The 21,204-nt window shown below is 36.6% G+C and overlaps 1 protein-coding gene across 1 annotated transcript in view; it reads left to right on the top strand.

The window, feature by feature from the left end:
- PLXDC2 (plexin domain containing 2) overlaps window positions 1-21,204 on the top strand; it is a 370,418-nt gene that overhangs the window by 257,566 nt on the left and 91,648 nt on the right. Inside the window, exons 5-7 of the mRNA XM_003786768.1 lie at window positions 1,704-1,826; window positions 5,559-5,677; window positions 18,487-18,586. Coding sequence (XP_003786816.1) covers window positions 1,704-1,826; window positions 5,559-5,677; window positions 18,487-18,586 — 342 coding nt within the window. The remainder of the gene's footprint in view (window positions 1-1,703; window positions 1,827-5,558; window positions 5,678-18,486; window positions 18,587-21,204) is intronic.

Here is a 21,204-nt window from a genome sequence, read left to right as displayed (position 1 = left end):
TAATGCAGGCCTGGTAGCATGCACCTGCAGTCCCAGGTATTACTCTGTGGGCTGGAGCAGGAGAAAGCCTAGGAGTGTGAGGAGCTATGATGACACCACTGCACTCTAGCACCAATGCCAAAAAGAGGCCATGCCTCAAAACAATAACAAAACCCCCAAAACATCCATCTTGAACATTAAACTAGTTAAAAATATACTTCTTAAGATAAATAGCTAGCGTTCAATTACACCTTTGATGAAAAATTAAAAGGTAGTCCAAGGAAAGTAGATATTACCCAAAGGAAAGAAATTAATCTCAAAGTAAATAACTACAGATTAAATTCCTCAATTACTTACCTAGACATCATAATTTAGATTTTGAAGTAGTAAAAAGTACAACATACCAGTGGAATGTTTATTCAGACTATAAGGTAAGATAACAGAGCTTAACACTTTTTGAGGTTTAAATGCTATATAATACTAGCAGGATTTTATTTATTTATTTTAGTCTTAATTTTTCTTTTCCTTTTTCTTCTTTATTATTTATTTTTTGCTTCAACCCTAGGACATTTGCAGAAAGAATTTTATCTTTGTTCTCACCTGTTTAATTGTCGTGAAAATAGAAAAATGATCTACAGTAGCCTCAGATACATAGTTAGCTCCTGACTAGCCAATGATTGCAATGGCATTGTCATAAATAATTTATTTTGCATTTCATTTGGCGGTTTTACTGGGTAACATCATACATGTGCATTTGTGTATTTATTCTTAATTGTGTATTTTTTAGATTAATATTAAAATTAGCATTCGCTGAGCTAACTCTCTCCTTTCAAGCAACTAAGGACCTTGGTAGGCAAGAAGCCAGTAAGGGATTAACAATTTGTCATGGATAATCGACAAAGTCAATAAACCTAGTGTGAATAATTGAAAGTGGGTTAGAGTTGCAACTTAGGAGCTATTGAAAGTTAATTCAAAGCCAAAGACCTCTACAGTAAATTCCCTCTCATTATCCAACGGTTCGAATAGGCTGGCCCTGATAACTCTCTAAACAGGGAGGCATTTGTTCACAATCAATGTTTTACCATCTTATCTGCAAACATATAGACTTTGAATGCTTGATAGCCTGCTAGTGTTATAAAAGGTTGAGCCATCTGAGAACGGGAAAACTGTGCCACGGGTATTATTCTTCCCTTTCAACTTTCAGGAAAAAAAAAAAAAATGAAAGCATTTTTCTTTATTTTAGCATGTGTGGTTTCTAAAATATCGTTTGTGAGACTGCAGTTTCAGAAAATGAAAATAAAGACGATGAAAATGAATGAACTCATAAAAAAGACTTGCACCTTAAGCTAGTGTTAAAATAACAAGGGATTAATCATGGGAAATTGAATATCTGAATTACTTAGACTACTATATTAGCATTTTTCAACCTAATAATCTCTTCAAGATAATAGTTATTTCCAGATAATGGTTATTTCTCCCACAATTAGAATTGTACATCTTACAGATTTCTGACTTACCAGTCTTAAGTACTGTGAAATTATATGAGAATTTGTTACTTAATTTAGACCAAGGATTGTTAGACATTAAGACATTAATTACACTTTTTTTTTTTAATGTACCATGACATTTTATTTCCAAAATATGATGGTAGTTGAACTGGAGTTATTTTAATTCTAATTTTATCTAGGCCTCTCTTTTTTAACTTCTTATTTTTTGTATCACAGGTTTCATATACACAGGAGAAGTTGTACATCGAATGCTCACAGCAACACAGTACATAGCACCTTTAATGGCAAATTTCGATCCCAGTGTATCCAGAAATTCAACCGTCAGATACTTTGATAATGGTATGTATTGATTAGCCTGTTTTTGGCTGAATGTATATGTATGAATATCAACATAAGATATGTTAATGTTTTTGTGAACTTTTCTTGGTGTACTGGAGTTGTAAACTGCTTGATGCAAATCCTCTGAGATGACTAATGTTATCATGTTACCTGTTAAGATGTGAAGTTCATGGTCAAATGTCAATCATCCAGCAGGTGTTTATTAACATCCATTATATATTATGAGTTGTTGGAGATAACACCTCAGGAAAAGCAAATATATGTACTTGATGCTGCCTTCAGTGAGTCAATTTTCTAGCTTTTTAATTTAAAACATTTAAATAAGAATATTTCTGTTAATTCTGGTCTTTCAATGGTGTCAAGTGCCTTAATATGTTGACATTAAATTTCCAAATCTTATGAACCCATATGTATTCTTAACAGGATCACACTTTTTTTAGAAGTATAAATTAATGAGTAGCTAAAATAGATAGAAGAAAATAAAGTTTTCCTGACATTAAAATATACAGTACCAGCTGTTTAAGATTTATCAAGTGTGCTGACAGCAATCTGTCCCTACTAGTTTTGTTTTTTTTTTTTTTTGGAGAACATAATTAATAGAGAAAACCTAGACTACACCATTAAACACTGTTAAAATTCTAGCAAAAAATTCAAGGTCCTGGACACACAGATTAATTTTCAACCCTATAACGTATTGAAAGTTATAACTTTGGAGAAAAGAAACTATAGGTAACAAGATTTGCCCTGGAAAAATTAATTTAAAAATATAATACAAAAATAGTATTGATTGATTCCAATGATAACTTTATACCTGAAAATAATGGAACAATTTGGGGTGAACAAAGTGATTTCTAATCTTATTTCTGATGACCAAGAAGAGATTTATTGGCAGGTGCAGTAGGCGCCTAGGTGGCCGTAACCTTGGGGAAAGATGATTATTTTGCTAAAAGCAATCTTCTGACTAGTGCGATAAAGTCATTTAACAGTTGGAGAAAGCAAAAACAGACAGAAATAGAACATATATAATCACCTGGGGAAATAATAGTTTAAACAATAGAATCACATCAGAATATGAGCAAACATTAAGTAAATCTAAATGTTAGCCTTAATAATTATTTCTCTCTCCTGTTTTAAGGGCTGTTATAATCTATCCTCCCAACTTTTTAAAACTTAAACAAGGTCTAACACTAAAGTATGTACAAGTAGATTGTAAGTACAGTATACTTGATCCTGAAACTTATCTGGAAGCTTATTCCATGATCTCCCATAGAGAGTTGCCTTAAGTATCTGCCCTAAGTAAATACAAAATGACTGACTGAAAGTTGACTAAGAAATGACCAAGTTTTTATATTGTTAGCATCTAAATTATAAAGCAGATTAAATAGGCTCTCTTGCTAGACGCTTACACACCTGGTTCCTATGTCACTTTTCATATTTGAGTTTTACTTATATGTGCATGATTTTTAAATATTATTGTATACCATTCCAATAAAACTCTGAGTTATTTGAAAACAAAGATTGTAGCTATTTATCAGAAGGCATTTAATCTCCAAGACCCGTCACAGTAGTTAATAAGTACCTGTTACTAAAGAATCCATTGACTCCGTTGAATTCCCTAATAGTTATTCAATGAGTGTGTAAATGACACAAGTATGTCAGATTCATTTTTTAATTCTGAGAATTGTGAAAGTATTAACACTCTAGAATTAATGTGTTAGCTATGGAAATACCTTCTGTGCCATAACCCACTACAGGGGAATGTCATATTGAGGAGTACAGAGTTCTTACAGTGTAATGAAAGCTGAATAATTGCTTGTGTTTTATTAAATGAATTAAGCACTTTTAAGTCCTGTAACACTCTTCACAAACTCCTTTTTATACCTTAGCAACTTGCTGAAATATTTTTAAGTTTGATTGGTTAGGATCATTGAGAGAATGCTTAAGGATTGGAAACTCAACATTTTAGGAAAGCCAATTTCTCTCGGGAAGACAACAGCAGGGTAGAAAATTTAAAATAAGAAATGTGGGGAAAGCTATGCCACTACCAAATATAAAATATAAAACTTAACATGTCCACACTCACTATTATTTTAACATATATTAACAGTATATTATGAACATCCTCATCAGAATTTTCCTTAAAGACATGTAATTATGTAGACCTTTTTCATTAAGCATTTGAATCAACTGCATTTTCTTGTATTTAATGCAGAAATCTCTTACAAGCAAGAAATATACCTCCTAGGTTGTAAGATAGGAGGAAACAGGTGCATCCAGGTTAATCATGGCCCAGGTCACATAAAGAAGGTGCTTATAAAGTTTAGCTCATTGTTTGGAACCTTCTAGTTCATTGTTTTCCCTGCACTACCAGGGTGTGATAGAGAAAGGAGGAGAAAGAACTTGGCATTTCATGATCAGAAAACCCCTACGCTTGTAAAATTCTGGGAAGTTTTCTATTGACTTCTTAGCTTTTTCAATTAAAAAAAAATGATATTACAGACACAGAGATGGCCATGGCAGGAAGAGTCCTGGGTGGGCCTTCACCCATAGCAGAGATAGGTGTGGTGTATTCCTTCTGGCTAAATGGACCAAAGTCAAGTTCAAAAAGATTTTTTTATTTTTTACTTCTAAAGTTTTACCTTAAAAAAAAATACACTTCTATACGCTAACATTCTTTAAGGATTTACAATTGGGTATTCAAACTGTTTGAAATAACACCTTTATTTAAAGTTGACAACTAGCTCAAGTGATATGGTAGTATCAATAGCACCAAATAGTTGATGAAAATTAATTCTGCTCTACAATTGTGATTTCTTTTTTTAATGACTATTTAATGCCAGGAGATAAATTTGGCTCTTTTAGTTCTGTAGGTTTCATTTCCAACACAACTTTTTCTGGTAACAAGATTTTTGTTAAAGGAAAATCCAATATTTAGAGCTAAACAATTTTTTATCTGTTCCTATGTTTTCTTTTTTAAAAAACAAAAGCAAATATGCATGTCAGTTCGAACAAAAATATGGATTGTCAGGGGTAACTATTAAACTATGGTTCAGTTTTTATTGCATATTACTAGTTAATGATAAACATTGGCTGAGTAAGTCATCAGAATATAATATATAGCCCTGGAGTTTCATCCCAGTATACTTTAAGGGGACTTCAGAAATCTTAGCCCAGGGCTAAGATTTAAGCTGCTTTCCACCTCCTAGAAGGAATACAACACAGACAGAAATGCAAGCATTTTGAATCAAAGCAAAAAATTCCCATTAGTGTTAAAGGAACTTCCTGCGGAAACAGAATAATTCTGAGTGGAAAATTTTTCAAGTCATTTTTAAGTGGCTCTAGCTTTTTTGAATGTGTTCCTTTCTCTCTCAGCATTTGTTAAATGTGTTTGAAGTTCACTTAAATCCCCTTGGGCTGCTCTTCGGGGAAATTTAAGAAGACAGTGTCCATTAGCATTAATGGCATTCCTAAGGCAAAACTCCCTCCCACCGGGTTGCCTCAGTATTAACCTCAGCATGAAGTTAGAGTTTACCAAATATTTAGAGAGTACTCAATCCCATTTAATACATCTCTGATGCTATTTCAAAAGCAGAATTCTAATTAACCCCATAAACTTGAAATAGTACAATGAATGGATTGAAGGCCAGATTTCGGCTTTTGTGAGGGCTCCCACCAGAATTGACTGCCATGTTTTTATCATTGCATTTCTCCCTTTTCCGATGGTGTATATAGGCACAGCCCTTGTTGTCCAGTGGGACCATGTACATCTCCAGGATAATTACAACTTGGGAAGCTTCACGTTCCAGGCAACCCTCCTCATGGACGGACGCATCATCTTTGGATACAAAGAAGTAAGTGAGACGTTGGCGATTTTCCTTCTACTTTCACCCCGCCCGCTGCTACCAATCTTCAGAGTGTTCTTTTGCAGCCATGAATCTGGAATCGTTTTCTTGCTTCTTGGTTTCTTTTGCTTAAAAAACAATTTCAATTTGCTTTAATTTTCTGGATTCATTGATTATTAGTCCTTTGGATTTTGTTTCGTTTCGTATTCTATTATCATTGCCATTCGGATCTGTGAATTTCATTAGTTTTATGAATTAACTAAAATTATTGAGTAATTATAGTCTAATGGTATTATGAAGTGTTTCTCAGAAAAATGTATTTAAAATTTGGATGGGTTCCTCATCTCGAGCTCAATGTTTACATTTTTTTTGTTGTTTGGTTTTAGCCTTGTTGATTTCTATGACATTGTTTGGTTCTGATTTTAAAAGCATCAGTAGTTGTGAAACCTGTGTGGCTCAACAACCCAAACCTTTAAGAGATCCAGGACAGCTGAGCAATAAACGTTGCTTTGGCTAGTGTTTGTTGAAAGCCGAAAGGAAAGATGAATTATAGACCTGAGTGACAGAACAAGGGGATTTAAACTTATGTTTGTTTCGTTTTAACAGATTCACAAAGAGTGAAAATCTACTAAATTATGGCCTTGACATTTACAGAACATTTATACTAGAATAATACCATGTTTGATTTCAAACTCTTTTGACAATACAATTAAGGTCTATTAGACAATGACTATAGGATAAAAGTTCCAAGAAGTACAGATGTAACGTTTCAGGCAGTCACTAGTTAGGAAAGAAATGTAGGCAGGGTGAATTAATAATGGGCATTATTAACCCATGGGTTAATGGGTATTTATAATACTACAGTCTCAGTATCCTCTTTTCAACTGGGGGACTCATTTTTTTCTTGAGTAATGAATCCCTGACTACAAAAGAGATGTTAATAAGAAATGATTCACTTTGGTCAAGCAGTCTGAAACCCATATATTCCATAAAGACAGGGATAGTTGATAGTTCCATCGACCAGGCCAACTTAAATCCCATAACCGTGTCAGATATTACTATTCCTTTAACAAGTTTTCCCCTGTGGAATTTTTCACTTACGTGGAGACAATCATGCTCTGTGTTTCTTCATCCAGAGCTCTGTTTTGATACCATAGCACACGATACTCTCATAGCACACTCCCCAGAAGCTAAGGGAATATTTCTCAAAAGGATTCGTTCACTTCTAGTTTTCATTGTAATCTCGTGTATTGCTGGAACTGCACGGCCAGGCTTTGGAACAGTTTCAGCCAACAGTGGCGAAGTTTCTGGAATGATGCAGGGTCAGTAAGTCTAGCGCCTTCCATCTCACCAACTGTAGACTTTGTCCAAATGTAAGTTCATGTTCATATTGTGGTCTCTCTCTCTCTCTCTTCCCCAAGACTTTGTTATCAAAATTATCATCTTTACACTGTTCTCAAAGGATATCTCACATTACAAAGTAACAGTTGATTCTTTCCTTTTATTCTGGGTTGGCAGTTTTTTTAATGTTTTTTTTTTCTTTTTTTTTTTTTTCATTCTTCTGAAAGAAATATGTTCCATTACAGTTTTCCCACTTTGTCTTGGGAGATAACAAGCAGATAGACGATTTTAAAGATTGCTTGATACCCTCGACTGTTGTCCTATGGAACGTTTTCTCTCTGCACTCAGAATTCAGAGTAGTCATTTTGACTTTATTATTTGCCTTTTCTGTTATTTCGTTATCCTGGTTAGAAAGCAATTCCTTCTTTCCTCGACTACATCTTTTTTCTTTCTTATTTCTGCTTTATTTTGCGGAGGCAAATGGCTATTTGGAAAATTAGTCAAAATCAAGAGTCTCTGTTCATTGGGAATAAGAACTAGAAACAACTTCTGCTTATAGAAAAACATTTACAGTCACGTGATGGTATAAAATAGTAGTTTGCATAACGTGTTATCCTTTACAAAGTGCTTTCATGTGCCTTATAGTGCTCAATCCTTCAACCGTCTCTTAGATCCTTAATATCCGAAGCATTGCATAAAGGCATTGGCACATACAAAGTGTTCTATAAATGCTTGTGGCTTAATTATGGAATTAGATCATACATGATAAATGTAATTCTTTCAGCAATAAGTTCCTTCTAATGCCAGCTTTGTGTTTTTCTATTATGTTCCGTGTGAGCGAGAAGAAAATTTCTGACTTACACGAACCCAGTAATCTAAGACCACTCGTGTTAAAAATGTAAATTATAATTACAATTGAGTTATAGATTAAAATTAATAATGGATTAAGTACATGTATTAAAGCAAATTTTATTTTCATTGTCCTGATAGGATTTTTGCCAGGATTTAAGTATGTTTCTCTTAGGAACTCAGTGTACCAACTGACTATGATCACTGATCCTTTCATGCTCCTATTATAGACATTTTTCAAACAGCATAATTTGTCACAGTGCAAATTAGTTGAAGAATGATTGATAAATTAGAAAATTACAAGTTGGAAGAGCTCGCATCACAAAGTCCCCAAGCTGCAGATGCTGGTACGGATATAGAGAGGAAGGAGCACTTTTATACTGTGGCTGGGATTGCAAACTAATACAGCCTCTTTGGAAGGAAGTATGGAGAATCCCCAAAGAGCTCAAAGTAGACCTTCCATTCGATCCTGCAATCCCATGACTAGGTATCTACCCAGAAGAGAAAGAAATCATTTTATCATAAGGACATTTATTCTAGATTGTTTATTGCAGCTCAGTTGACAAGTCACCAAGATGTGGCATCAACCCAAGTGCCCATCAACCCATGAATGGGTCAACAAACTGTGGTATATATGCACCATGGAATACTATTCAGCTATAAAAAAGACATCTTTTGTATTCACCTAGGTGGAGTTGGAGAACATCCTCTTTAGTAGTAAAGTTATCACAAGAATGGAAAAGCAAGTATACAGTGTATTCAATACTAATAGGAAGCCAGTAGAAAAACTTATACATGCCCACAGAAGAGAAAAATTCAGTTAATTTAAGCTGGGGGGAAGAAAAAGAGGAGGAGGGAGAGGGATTGGTGTGTTCTCACCTAATGGGTGTAATCCAAGGGTCTATGGCACACCTCCTAGGTGAAGGGCACAACTACAACAGGGGCCTTACCTAACAAATGCAAACATTGTACCCTAGTGGTTTATACCCTGGTATTAATCTGAAATTTAAATACTCCTCATAACAATCTTACATGTAGTGGGATTGAAATAAGGAAGTACTGTTGCCGCTTAAAATCAAAGTGAACATGATTTATGCAGAGTACTCGATGTCTCTTCAAGATCTTGTTGTTGTCTGTAGCCATATTAGTAAGAGAAACAGCAGAGACACATATTCCTTTTAATATATAGACATTATTTTTCCTGAGGTTATATAGTTCTCTATTATTCAACCAAAGATTTGATGTTCTGATCATGTGATAGGCCCCAATAAGAGGTAGTAATAATTATGCAGCTGTTTATTTTAGCTAATTTCAAAAATATAGTTAAGATGCAGCCATAGTACAAAAGGAAAGATACCTTTTTGAAAAAAAAATTATCTCAGTTGCCAAATGTTCATGTTAATGCACTTTCCAGGTTGAGCACAGGCATTGTTTCTTTTACCCAGTTATAATTATCTGACAAAAATTAACCATCTTATCATCTGCTTCCTTGAATATATTAATAATAATTTATTTAAATTTTGTGGTTAATAATCCCAGAATCTAGATTTCCTCTGGGTCTATCTCCGTCATCTGTTTACTTTTTTTTCTCTAGATTTTTAATTCATTTGATTAATATCCTTGGACGCTGGGAAATTTTTTCACCAAATGCTGGACATTGTTTATAAGCGCTTTGGGACTGTGTGTAATGTTTTCTCTCCCTGAAAGGGTTCACTTTATTTTTTATTTATTTTTTCCTTTGGCAGTTAGGTTGGGACAAATGACTTTAATACTATGCAGAGCTAAGCTCATGCAAAGCTGAGCATCAGTCTTTGCAAAGACCAGCATATTTCCTATTTTGTTAATAACTACCTAGAACCCAGATTTTTTTATATTAAGTTGCCAGTAGACCCTGACAATTTTTTTTTAATGAAAATTTATATTAACCTGAAATTTCTGGTCTATTGATAAGAAAACTATCTCTTCTCAAAAAATACTTTATTTCAAAAACATTAGAAATTTGAAACCAGATTTTTTCACTGTCCTGGAAGCTTCTCTCCTTGCGTCCCAATCACATTTCACAAGTTGTACTTCCTCTACTTTTTTTCATTTCTATTCTCATTTACTTGGCATATCTTGTTACTCTAGATACACACCATGCAATATCGTGATCCTTTTTGTGTGTATGGCAATTTTTCCTGTATTCTAGCTCACGTCAGGAATACAGATGGTCATTAGGTGAGAACAAACATTGAACAAAAAGTCATGGAGTGAAGGGCTCAGCTCCAACTTGAATGTATTTACCTTAGAAAATGAAAACAATGTAACTTAAACATGTGTACCCACATTTCAATCTGAAATTTAAAAAAAAAAATTAAAGAAAAGTCACACAATCCAACTATGGGACAGCAGGAGACATTGCAGAGAATGTGTGCCCACGCTGGGAGTCTGCCCACCCTTCACCCCCCCAATTTTAAAGGAGGCCAAGAGAGAGGAACTTTACTGTTTATTAAGTACAATTACTTTGTAATTTGTCTACTATTCATGTCTTGAAATCTACTGTTCCTTGGGGGTAACCATTCACTGCTTCTTTGGAAGAATGTGTAGCGATACATCCCCACTGCCAATGAGTTACCGGTCTCGGTGGGGTCCTGGATGCATTTCTAAATTTTCTTTGAAGATTATTTCTGTTAAACTGTAATGACCCTTCACTCATGTCTAGCAGCCTGAAAGTGTTAAGCATTGAACATTTGTTGAATTCAAGAGTGTAAGAGAAGGGCACATTGAATTCCACTATGGGAACATCGCCATTTAGATATAAAGTCATTTGCTTTCTCTGGGGATTCTTGGATGTGTAAGAATGTTTGACTTACATGAATATAATATTTATACGTCCAAGAAAATGTATAAATGTGAGAAGAAAAAAATTTATGTTTATAAAATTTATTTGCATAACCTATATTACAAGGTTGAAAAAACCTAGGTGCGGTAAAATACTGATTAAAAACTCTGATGAAATAATTCTAAGGAAATAATAGGGACAGACACTCTTATTATCATAGCACTTTATATATTAAATACATAAAGAATGAAAATTTTATCTGCATAGCTTTAAAGATGTCATTTATTTGCATTTCTAGAGGTATTTTATTTTCTAATTATCTCAAAAATAGAATCTCCCAACACATGAATTTTTGTTACTTTCTCTATTTTTTTTTCTTTTTGTGATAGAGCCTTATTTTGTTGCAAAGGTCAGAGTACAGTGGCATCAGCCTAACTACTCATAGCAGCCTCGAACTCCTGGGCTCAAGCAATCTACCTGCCTCATAAGGTAGACTAAAGGCATCCACCACAGTGCCTGGATAGTTTTTTTATTTTTAGTAGAGACAGTGTCTCACTCTGGCTCTTGAACTCCTGAACTCAAGCAATCCACCTGCCTCGGCCCCCCAGAGTGCTGGGATTACAGGTGTGAGCCACTGCCTCTGGCCTACTTTCCCTATTGTTAAAAAATGATAAATTGAATTATTCTCTCCATTTATTATGTGACAATAGCAAATGCTGTGAGTAATAATAATAATAAATAAATAAATACAATAGCCATATAGAAGGCTAGGTGCCCTAGAGGAAGTGATTTTAGAACTAGGAAACCTTTTAGCATTGTCTCTGTCACTAGGTGGTTTTATTGTCCTGGGACAATTTATATGACCTCTCTGGTGCTTTGTTTTCCCGCCTTCCAAGCCTCCTGACCCTTTGTCCCTGATGTGACACTGACAGTTTTATTTCACATGGTGGGTGCCCCCCAGAGGGGCCATATCCAATTTCCCTGCCTTGATGGCTCATGACCAAAGAGTACCTTTGTCCCTGAGGTTAAAGGCTGATATGTTCTACGTGTCTCCCTTTAACCCAGGATGTAGAGTTTCCTTAATCTCCTTTGTTTTCTACTGGTGTTTTATTCCCAAGTCATGTTCCCGGGAGCTCCTTATCTAGCTGCGGTTCCAGTTACAATCCTGAGTATTTTGAGCCCCATTGCAAAGTCTTCCTCAGGCAGGGACTTGCTTGACAGTCTCCCTATGTATAAAGCTCAAACTCCAGTTTTTTATTTCAACAGTGAGCAATCTTTATTTGTTTGTTTTTTATTTTTTTGAGACAGAGTCACACTCTTGCCCAGGGTAGAGTGCTATGGTGTCATAGCTGACAGCAACCTCAAACTCCTGCGCTCAAGAGATCCTCTTGCCTCAGCCTCCAGAATAGCTGGGACTACAGGCACCCCGCCCCCAACAATGCCCGGCTAAGTTTTCAATTTTTTTTAGTAAAGACGAGGTCTCACTCTTATTCAGGCTGGTCTCGAACTCTTGAACTCAAGCAATCCTCCTGCCTCTGCCTCCCAGAGGGCTAGGATTACAAGCGTCAGCCACCACCCCTGGCCGACAGCGAGCAATCTTTAATTCAGAAGTCACACTGATTGTGTATACTCTGTGTGTGTGTGTATGCTTGTGAAATGTATATGTGATTGCCAGCATTTCAATATTAGAAGATTTCATACAATAGAGATTTGTATTTTTTTCTTGAGGTATCAGAAAGCCCTGGAATCATTTGCCCTTTATTTCTACATGGTAAAAAAAAAACTGACTGGAAAATTTACTGAAGAGTGTTCTCTAATTTCTCCTTCACCGATTTCTTTTTTCATACCCCAGGAGCCAGGTAGAGGGGAAGTTTGAAACCCTAATTGGAAAGCAGAGGCAGACTTTACTTACCAATTTTCTGCTATTACTTTATTACTTGTCTCCTTGCTGATTTTTAACAGGGTGTGATTGTGGAGATGGGGGCAGGAGGCATCTTCCAATTAGGAGTGATCTTTCAATTACAGCGCACCTTTGCTTTGACGTGTATTGCTCAAAACCTGGCACATGGTGGAAAGGATTCAGGATCTGTACCCTAGAGAGGGATTAAAATAACCACGTGAGTCACTAGCAATATTCAGCAAAGCAAATGGATTGTTACCTGTCCTATTTAACCAAAAGCCCCGCTCATCAAAGGAAGCTTCCAAGCAGTTCAGCATTACTGTTTTGGACTTTAAGTGTTATTTTGGTAATCATAAAAGAGAGCATCACTTTTTAAAATTAGTTCCATACTGAGTAACACAGAAGCCAGGTCAGAAGGCTTACGAAGCCAAGGTGGGGAGTTAAGCATTGAACCCCAGTGAGAGTGGGTAAAATCGAAAGCTTTGGGTTTTTTATGGGGTGATGTCATTGTTGTCCTTAGTTTCAGCTACCAGACGACATATTGCTGATTAGCAAGTGACTCAAGAAGAGTCTGAGTGATTCTGGTCCAGTTAAGCCCCGCCAGACATGCGATTCACGCTCTGGAACTCATAACTATACAATCAAGCTCTCGCTGAGATACGGCACTGCCTATTAGATAGATAGCTGGGCCCATAATGGAAACAAATGAATGTTTTGGCAAAGTTTGCAGGACAGAACAGAGAGGAAAATACAATTCCATTACCTCTGACAGAAGCAGCTTTCTGCTATCTCCCTGCTTGGAGACAAATGTAAAAAGCTCACGTGTTAGAGGTTCAGATGACAGCACAGCTCTTGTCTCAGAATCTTTTTTTGGAAGGCCAGCATACTCTGCTATACTTACTTATGTCCACTGCTTATGTCTTTTTCTTTGGCCTTAATTCTAATGAGCTATTACAACTCTTTTGCTGCTTCTTTATACCAGTAATAAACCTATGGGTATTTTATAAAATGGAACAAAAATTAAAATACTGTTAAAAAAAGAATTCGCAAATGCTTTCTGAAGCCACAGTGGAAGCGTATTTTAACTGGTATGTCGTCTTTACCTCTTCATCCTGTGGACTGAAGGTAATTGTAAAACCTATTGCCAGAAATGTATGATTCAATTGCAATCATACCCCGGCCCAGTTACAATTTAGCTTTGCTTTAATCTTAACAAGGCAACTATTATAGGCACTTGAAAATAAAGAAGCTGTATTTCTTTACAGAAATAACTTCAGTAGTTGAGAATTGCTTCAGATTGTCTTCTTGACAACCCCACCTTAGGAGACATTTTAAAGATGAATATAGAAATTTGTAGAAGGGATAAGAAAGAGTTTTCTGTAATCAAAGATTTTAGAGTTTTGGTGCTTTGAAGTATTTTGGGGCAGGGATTCGCCAAGTTGGGTATTTCATACCTTTGTTAATACAGATTCCTCTAGATGATCATGCCAATATGAGAATCCCGTTTTTGTGCTAATTTTCCCCAATACTGGCTATACTTGAAAGTAGTTTGTTTATGCATGCGTGTACACACACACAGACATACACTCATACACTTGTTTTGTTGATATTAGTCTAAAAGCAGTTCATTTATATTGTGGCTTTTAATAATAAAGTATTCCTAATTCATCTCAGTGGTATCTAATTTTGTACTGACATGGAACCCTGCAGACTGGTCTGGCTTCCTCACAGAGAGCAAACCTAACCTGATGGCTCAGCTGCCTTTGATATTTTGACTTAGAAATATTACGATCCAAGAAAGGCACCGTGAGAAAGATAAGGCTGTGTCGGGGGGGGGGAGAGGTCGACGTGTTTTTGTAGGGAGCCCCGAGTTGTTCACCATTTCCAAATGCATCTTTGGCAATATCCAGTATTTCCTTCAGTTCCCAAAAGTAGCCTTCTCAAAACCTGGGGTGTCAATGTTTTCCTAAAAGGCTTGAGTGGCTTCTAGGAGAATGTAGAGAATTGAAAGCTTCTTGAACATTTTCATTTTAATGTTTAATAAATACAAAAGGTTGCAGTTTCGGAAATCCTATGCTTTTACTCATAAGCACTGTAACATTTTAAGGAAAAGCAATCTGAAGCCAGTGAGTCTGCCATGAAGTGATCACCCTTCCAACACTTTCTCTCTCAGGGGCCTCCAGCTGGGTGCCCTCCAGGGCTACCTAAAAAGCTGCGCACATTGATCCGGAGGATGGGAGTCTAGCATTTTTGTAGACTGCCATGTGAATGAGACCTCAAATTCTTGGCATTCCTGATGTAAACACTACTCTATTTTCCTTACTGCTGGGGGCAGAAGCCTGTGTGACACCTTTTCCTCTCCCGTCCCTATGAGATCTGTGGGATATCTCAATAGCAATGGCTACATAATTCATCCAGAATCTATCCCTCTGTCACTGCTGCCACCATCACCTCTCCTATGTCACGCCCATGGCACCCTTCTCTCACCTGGTCAACTGTGATACACTCCTAGCCAAGTCAAGCTTGGTGCTGTCCTATCCGAGACAAGTTACTCTTGTCTTTCTTGGCTCTGCCACAGTCTTGATCAGACAATACCCAGTTGATCTTTTTCAAATATTTGACTTAACAGAATATCCTTCTTCTGCTCAAAACCCTCCAAAATCTTTCCATAACTTGTAGCATAAAATTCAATGTGACTACCATGGGTTGCGAGGGATACAGACTCCCTATAACCTGCCCTTTCTACCTCCCATCTCCTTTGACCCTCTCGTTCACTACCTCTGCTCTGCCACAGAGGTAACCTTATAACTCTTAACACACACCAAAAACAATTCAGTCAAGCCCTTGTGAGTGGTTGTCCTCCTAAAGCTATTTTCCAAATACCCCATGGCAGGCTCTCTTACGTCCTTTGAATTTCTGCCAAAAAGCCACTCTATGTGTCACTTATGTCACTTGAGTGACTCCACTTGTGTGACCCTCCTTTCTGTCACTTCACCCTGTTTTCATTTTCTCTTTAGCACCTTTTAGTGTGCTATATTTTTGATGTAATGTCTGCCTCCACCCTCTAGAATGTGGGCTCTATGAAAGCAGAGTCTTTGTTTTGCTCTGGTGTAATTTTGTTTCCTACAATAATACAGGTAATATACTTGACTAATATCTGGTGAATGAATTCATGATCTTTTTTCTATCTTATCAAATAGCCTGGACAATGTCTATGCCTTTTGGGGAAAAATAATTTATATGTAGTAGACATTATTCTTAGAAATCTATTCTTGAATTATATTAAGACTCATGATAGAGATATTCATGGTAGCAGTAGCAATGTCTATGCCTTTTGGGGGAAAATAATTTATATGTAGTATAATGTAAGGGTATGCAGCACGCCCCCTGGGTGAAGGGCTCAACTACAATTTGAAGGTAACCTTAGAAACACAAAAAATAGAATGGAGAAGCAAGAATCCAAGTACTCTATTCTAATATGAAGGTACTAGATGAGCTAATACAAGGTGGGGGAGAGAAGGGATATGAACAAATGAGGGGGAAGTGAGGAGGCAGGAGGGGGGTGGGGTCACACCTCTTGGGGGGGGTGGGACACAATAATAAGAGGGACTTTATCTAACACATGCAAGCAGTGTAACCTAATTCTTTATACACTCAATGAATTCCAAACAGTAAAAAAAAAAGAAACCCAAAGACTGTAGCCCAAGCATTTGTACCCTTATATTAACTTGAAATAAGAATAAGTATTTTAAAAATGACAAAGGCACTGGAGGAGTAGAGACAGAACATAAGGAAGGGAATGAAAGGAAGGAGAGAAAATAAAATCAAAGTGAAAGATGACTAAGGAAGGGAAGAGACGGGAAGCGAGATAGACAGGGTGGAATGTGTGATCTGAAGAGAGAGGAGAACATTTCTGCAGGGGCTGTAGGAATCATGTAACCTGGAAAACAAGCTCTAGAATAAACACGTAACATTCGCAACCATACAGCACGATTTTCCAATCGATGGCAATGTAAACTGTGAATCTAGGAAAAGAAGAAATACAATACATTTCCATTTCTTATCTTGCAGAGGAAAACTGTAGTCATAGATGTTGGGGAATGACAGGAAGGGACAAAGGCCAGCAGCATAGCCATCATAATTCCATGCCGGAATTTATTAATAACACTGCTTAAAAATGATATGACCATGTCTTCTTAGGATAGACAAAAATATAACTTGAACTTGGAATTTTCCTATGCTTTTTCACCTGTTTGTCCTTTCTTTAACGGTAAATCTGTCCCAAATACAAATCACATTTATATCAGCACTCTTGAACATGGAGAGTAAGCCTGGGTCATAGTGTAATGCCCCTTTAAAATGGAGATTTCACATACCGATACTGAATCCAGCTTATCAGGTCACTAAATAATGTATATCACACTCTCATTTAGTAAATGGGCTTTTAGGGACAGAAATCTTGACTTTGTTTGGCTTGTTCTGTGTTTCTGTGTCATCCAAATAGCAGAATACTACTTTATGTTGGTGAACAACTGGTCATACAGATATAACATTTGCAAACACTTAAACATTATTTAAGAGAGGACTCAAATAGTACATAAAGGTAAAATGTCATTGCCCATCGACTGGTTTCAAAATAGTCTCACAGATTCCAAAACCAGTTAAATTTCTTCTTAATTTGTCAGTTCCAACAAAATAGCCCTTTGACAATTTCATGACAAGCCAAAAATAAGCCAGAGAAGCGTTCATTACATCTTTCCTCCAACTGATTCCCATTCTTTTTTTTTAATTCTGTTTATTATGGTTTATACATCTCTAATGTAATCTTGACTACATTACCCAGAGATGACCCAAAATCTGTTTATTTTTACCAGAAGACCTTTTGTCTCCTCTTTCTCTCCTGTCCCTTTATTTATTGAAGAGGGTTTCATTTCCATTTTTATTTCTACAGAACTGATAATAAAGAGAGTAACCACACCTTACAACACTTTCCCAAATCTAGAAAAATAAACTTTAAGAGTTTGTTTCATGTGTAACTATTTTATCCCTTTTCATACATTCTCAGTCCGTTTTATTTATTTATTTATTTATTTATTTGGCCGGGGCTGGGTTTGAACCCACCACCTCTGGCATATGGGGCCGGCGCCCTACCCTTTTGAGCCACAGGCACCACCCAGTCCATTTTAGTTTTTAAGCTGTAAATATTACAAATGCCTGTCAGAGTCAGATTTTAGTTCCATTGAGATTCAAATTTAGGAACTGTGACCTCAAGACGACCCAGAAGAACTTACAAGTTTTTCATAGGAATTCCCACTAGAATGGGAAAGTTCAGCAATCTGTGAATGATTGCCAAATTTTAATCTATACGAATCAACAATAACATTGTTTCATAAAATGTTCAGAGGTGACTTTGTTTGTCATTCTCTGCGTGTCACATCTGTGATGCCACGTGTAAACAAGGATTTTTTAAATCTCTATGAAAATAAATACATAATAAAGTCTTTTTGGAGAACAAACTTTAAGAGAAGAATCTTTATTCCTGAAGGGATAGGCAGCACTGAGTGCGTTCATGGTGTCCCTATGTGTGTGGTAAGTTGCAAGCAACCAGTATCCACCAGACTCTCTGAGAGTCTCCTGCCTTCAAGGTCAAGTAATCATCTCTAGGAACATTCTTATCTCTTTAACTCATCAAGTGGCGCTGAACTGAGTTGTTTTTTTTTTCAGTATTATATGCCTCTAGTATTTCCTGTTCCTTCTCTAGTTTTCCATCTTCATCATCTGGTGTTATCCATTAAACCTGAAGATGCCACTTCTTCCCACGCCTGCATGAAATTCAAGTCTAACACACATTGATCTTTTTCTTTTCCAGATTCAAGTCTAACACACGTCGATCTCTTTCTTTTCCAGATTCCTGTCTTGGTCACGCAGATAAGTTCGACCAACCACCCCGTGAAAGTGGGGCTGTCTGATGCATTTGTCGTGGTCCACAGGATCCAGCAAATTCCCAGTAGGTAGAAAAAGGGAAACCGCACAGTGTGCACCTCTGCGGGGCGGGGGGGGGGGGTGAATTTAAAGGAGATTGATCTCAGGCAGATGTAACCAAAAAAATAACTTAGCCAATTGCTTAGCTGATGACTGTTAATCCTTTCGCTTGGTTTTATAACTCCTACTGGGGCAGGGTATCTCCGTTATTCTTGAACTAATAATTTCGGCAAACAGTGTGTGATTTTGCTTTCTTTGGGAAAGTTGGCTAGGCGAAGCAGATATAGTTCTTGTATTAATCAGAAGAAAGCAGCGGCAAATTATTTGATTGATAGGCATATGACTTTCTATGTGTGTTTATTTTAAATAAGCTTAGAAGAAAAACAGTGGTTCTGTGCTATTTTATGTTTAATATATTTTTTGTAAAGCTGAGGATCTAAGGGAAGATGAATTTATTTGGGTAAATAAAAATTTGTATGGTGCTATATCTACCTGAGAAGATATGCATCTATTTTCTTTATCTAAATTACATTCCCCTATTTAATCTAGTTCACATTTTGTAGAATGAACATATATAGGTTCCTTTGGGCAACTTCTCATCACATTGGAAAATCAAAATGTTAACTGTATCTTGGAGCAGTGCTTTCCATAGACACAGCCATCCTTTAAAAGCTTCTGTTTTTTAAACCTCCCCTGCTTGAGGAATGGTCCTGAGAGGTGCTTGGGGGGTTAATGCTGAGTGTGTTTGTTTGTGTCTTAGCTATGCCTAGCTAGGGGTTTTCCTAAAATGTATCTCCAGATGAGATCACTCTTTCCCTTCTTTTATTTCCATTCTCTTCTTCTTTTATTTCATTACAGTGGTAGAAAATTTATCACACGCAGTTGCCGTTTGGTCTTGGCTTTGGGTGATGTTACTTAATTACAACATCATAGTCAATGGAGTGGAAACGATGTAGACTTTTCAGAGCAATGGATGGGCTAGAATCATTTTAGGGATTGTCTAACCACTATCCTTCTGGGTGACAGTCATACATGACAGTTCTGCTTGGTGAAGAAAGTACAGCCTCCGCGGGGTGTCTCCTTGTTAGCTGAGAATTGGTGGGAGGTCATATTGAAAAGAATTGTTAAATCAAGGCAGATTTTCCAGAACCTAAATTGTACTGCAGACAAAGCAAAGATACATTAGCATGTGTAGGCAACACAAAGGCTCGCAGACAGTGCTTTAATACAAGCAGTGGAGCCCTGGGAGAATCGAAGTTGACTTCTGTTTGAGGAAGAATGTTCTCACATTCTTTTTTTTTTAAGAAGTGTTAAATCAAGCAAGACTTGAGTCAGTTATTGCACAATCAAAAGGAAACACTAGTTTTCGTTTGTTGGTTCTTTTCATCCCTAAAAGAATTTTATTCATAGCTGACACAGAAATCCTTTAAGTCCATGGTGTTCTTATAATCTGTTATTGTTCACGGAAAAAAAGAAAAAAACCTACCAAAATAGAGAAGATATTTTATGAATGTATTGAAATAAGTAAATAGTTTGTCAGTATCTTCCCCATGATAAAATTGTACTTAGGCATCAGGGCCCCCAAATTTGCATCCCTTGTTAGGCTGGAGAAGGATAACTGTTGTGTTTTAGGGAGAAAATATCGTTTCAAAGATAAATTTCATTGAATAAACTGGCAAAATTTGTGGGAAGTTTGAGATCAGATTATGTCTAAGCATCATTTAAAACACGTGTCTTAGAGTTTACAGAAAATCTGCCCCTGGCCAGGCTGCAGGGGAGAAAGGCTTTCACAACCGCCTGTTTACCTCCTGTTCCTTCATGAGAAAATGGCCCAAGAAGGAATGAGAGGTCTGGGTTTCTAATTTCTCCACCCCTGTAGTTAAATGGGACCATATATCGGCAAGATAACTGGAATGGATGTGTTGTACTTAAAAATATTCTTGGGAACAGAAAACTTTGATCTCCTTCAATATCTATTCCCACATTTATAAACTGTAACAGTGTAACACGAGCTACTCTATTAAGAGTATTCTCAGCTAAAATCCAAAAAAGCACAGCTTAGGATAACCCAAGATTAGCATAATAGGTTATGTAAGAATTTTTTCTTCATGAGAAATAACATGATTCCTCGAGATCTGTATATTAATCATGTAATCAGAACTTAGTCCTTTTCAAAAAATTCTTTGCCCACATTTAACAACCTTCACTATTAAGGGTTATCTCTGTAGGGAATTTAAATCCTTTATCTCTTACCCCCATCTTCCCCTCTAAGTGGATTTAGGGAATGATTAATGATAATCCTAAGTAATGACTGGTTTCGTTTCTTCTGTATTCCAAGGTGTGTTACATAGGACCCTGTTCTCATAAGATTAATTTTGTGTTCTTTTAATCATTTTGGTTACATGAGGTATAGAACCCAGCCTTGCCTTAATCTAGCCCCGGGAAGGTGGGTATGCCAGCAACAGCCTTGAAAATAATTTTTCCCAGTGGGACCACCATTGCCATACCATTCTTATCAGATTTGGTGAAGGTTGGATAAAGCCTTCAAAAACTATAATTTAATTTAATTTACTTATTATTAAGATTTCTCCCCATTCATTCCTTATAATACCACCAACAAGAACCAAAAGTATGCTTTTGTTT

This window comes from Otolemur garnettii, unplaced genomic scaffold (assembly GCF_000181295.1).
Source record: "Otolemur garnettii isolate 467f Iridium unplaced genomic scaffold, OtoGar3 scaffold00019, whole genome shotgun sequence".
Taxonomy (NCBI): domain Eukaryota; kingdom Metazoa; phylum Chordata; class Mammalia; order Primates; family Galagidae; genus Otolemur; species Otolemur garnettii.
The sequence above is the reverse complement of the archived record's forward strand: the minus strand, read 5'-3'. Positions and strand labels throughout refer to the sequence as shown.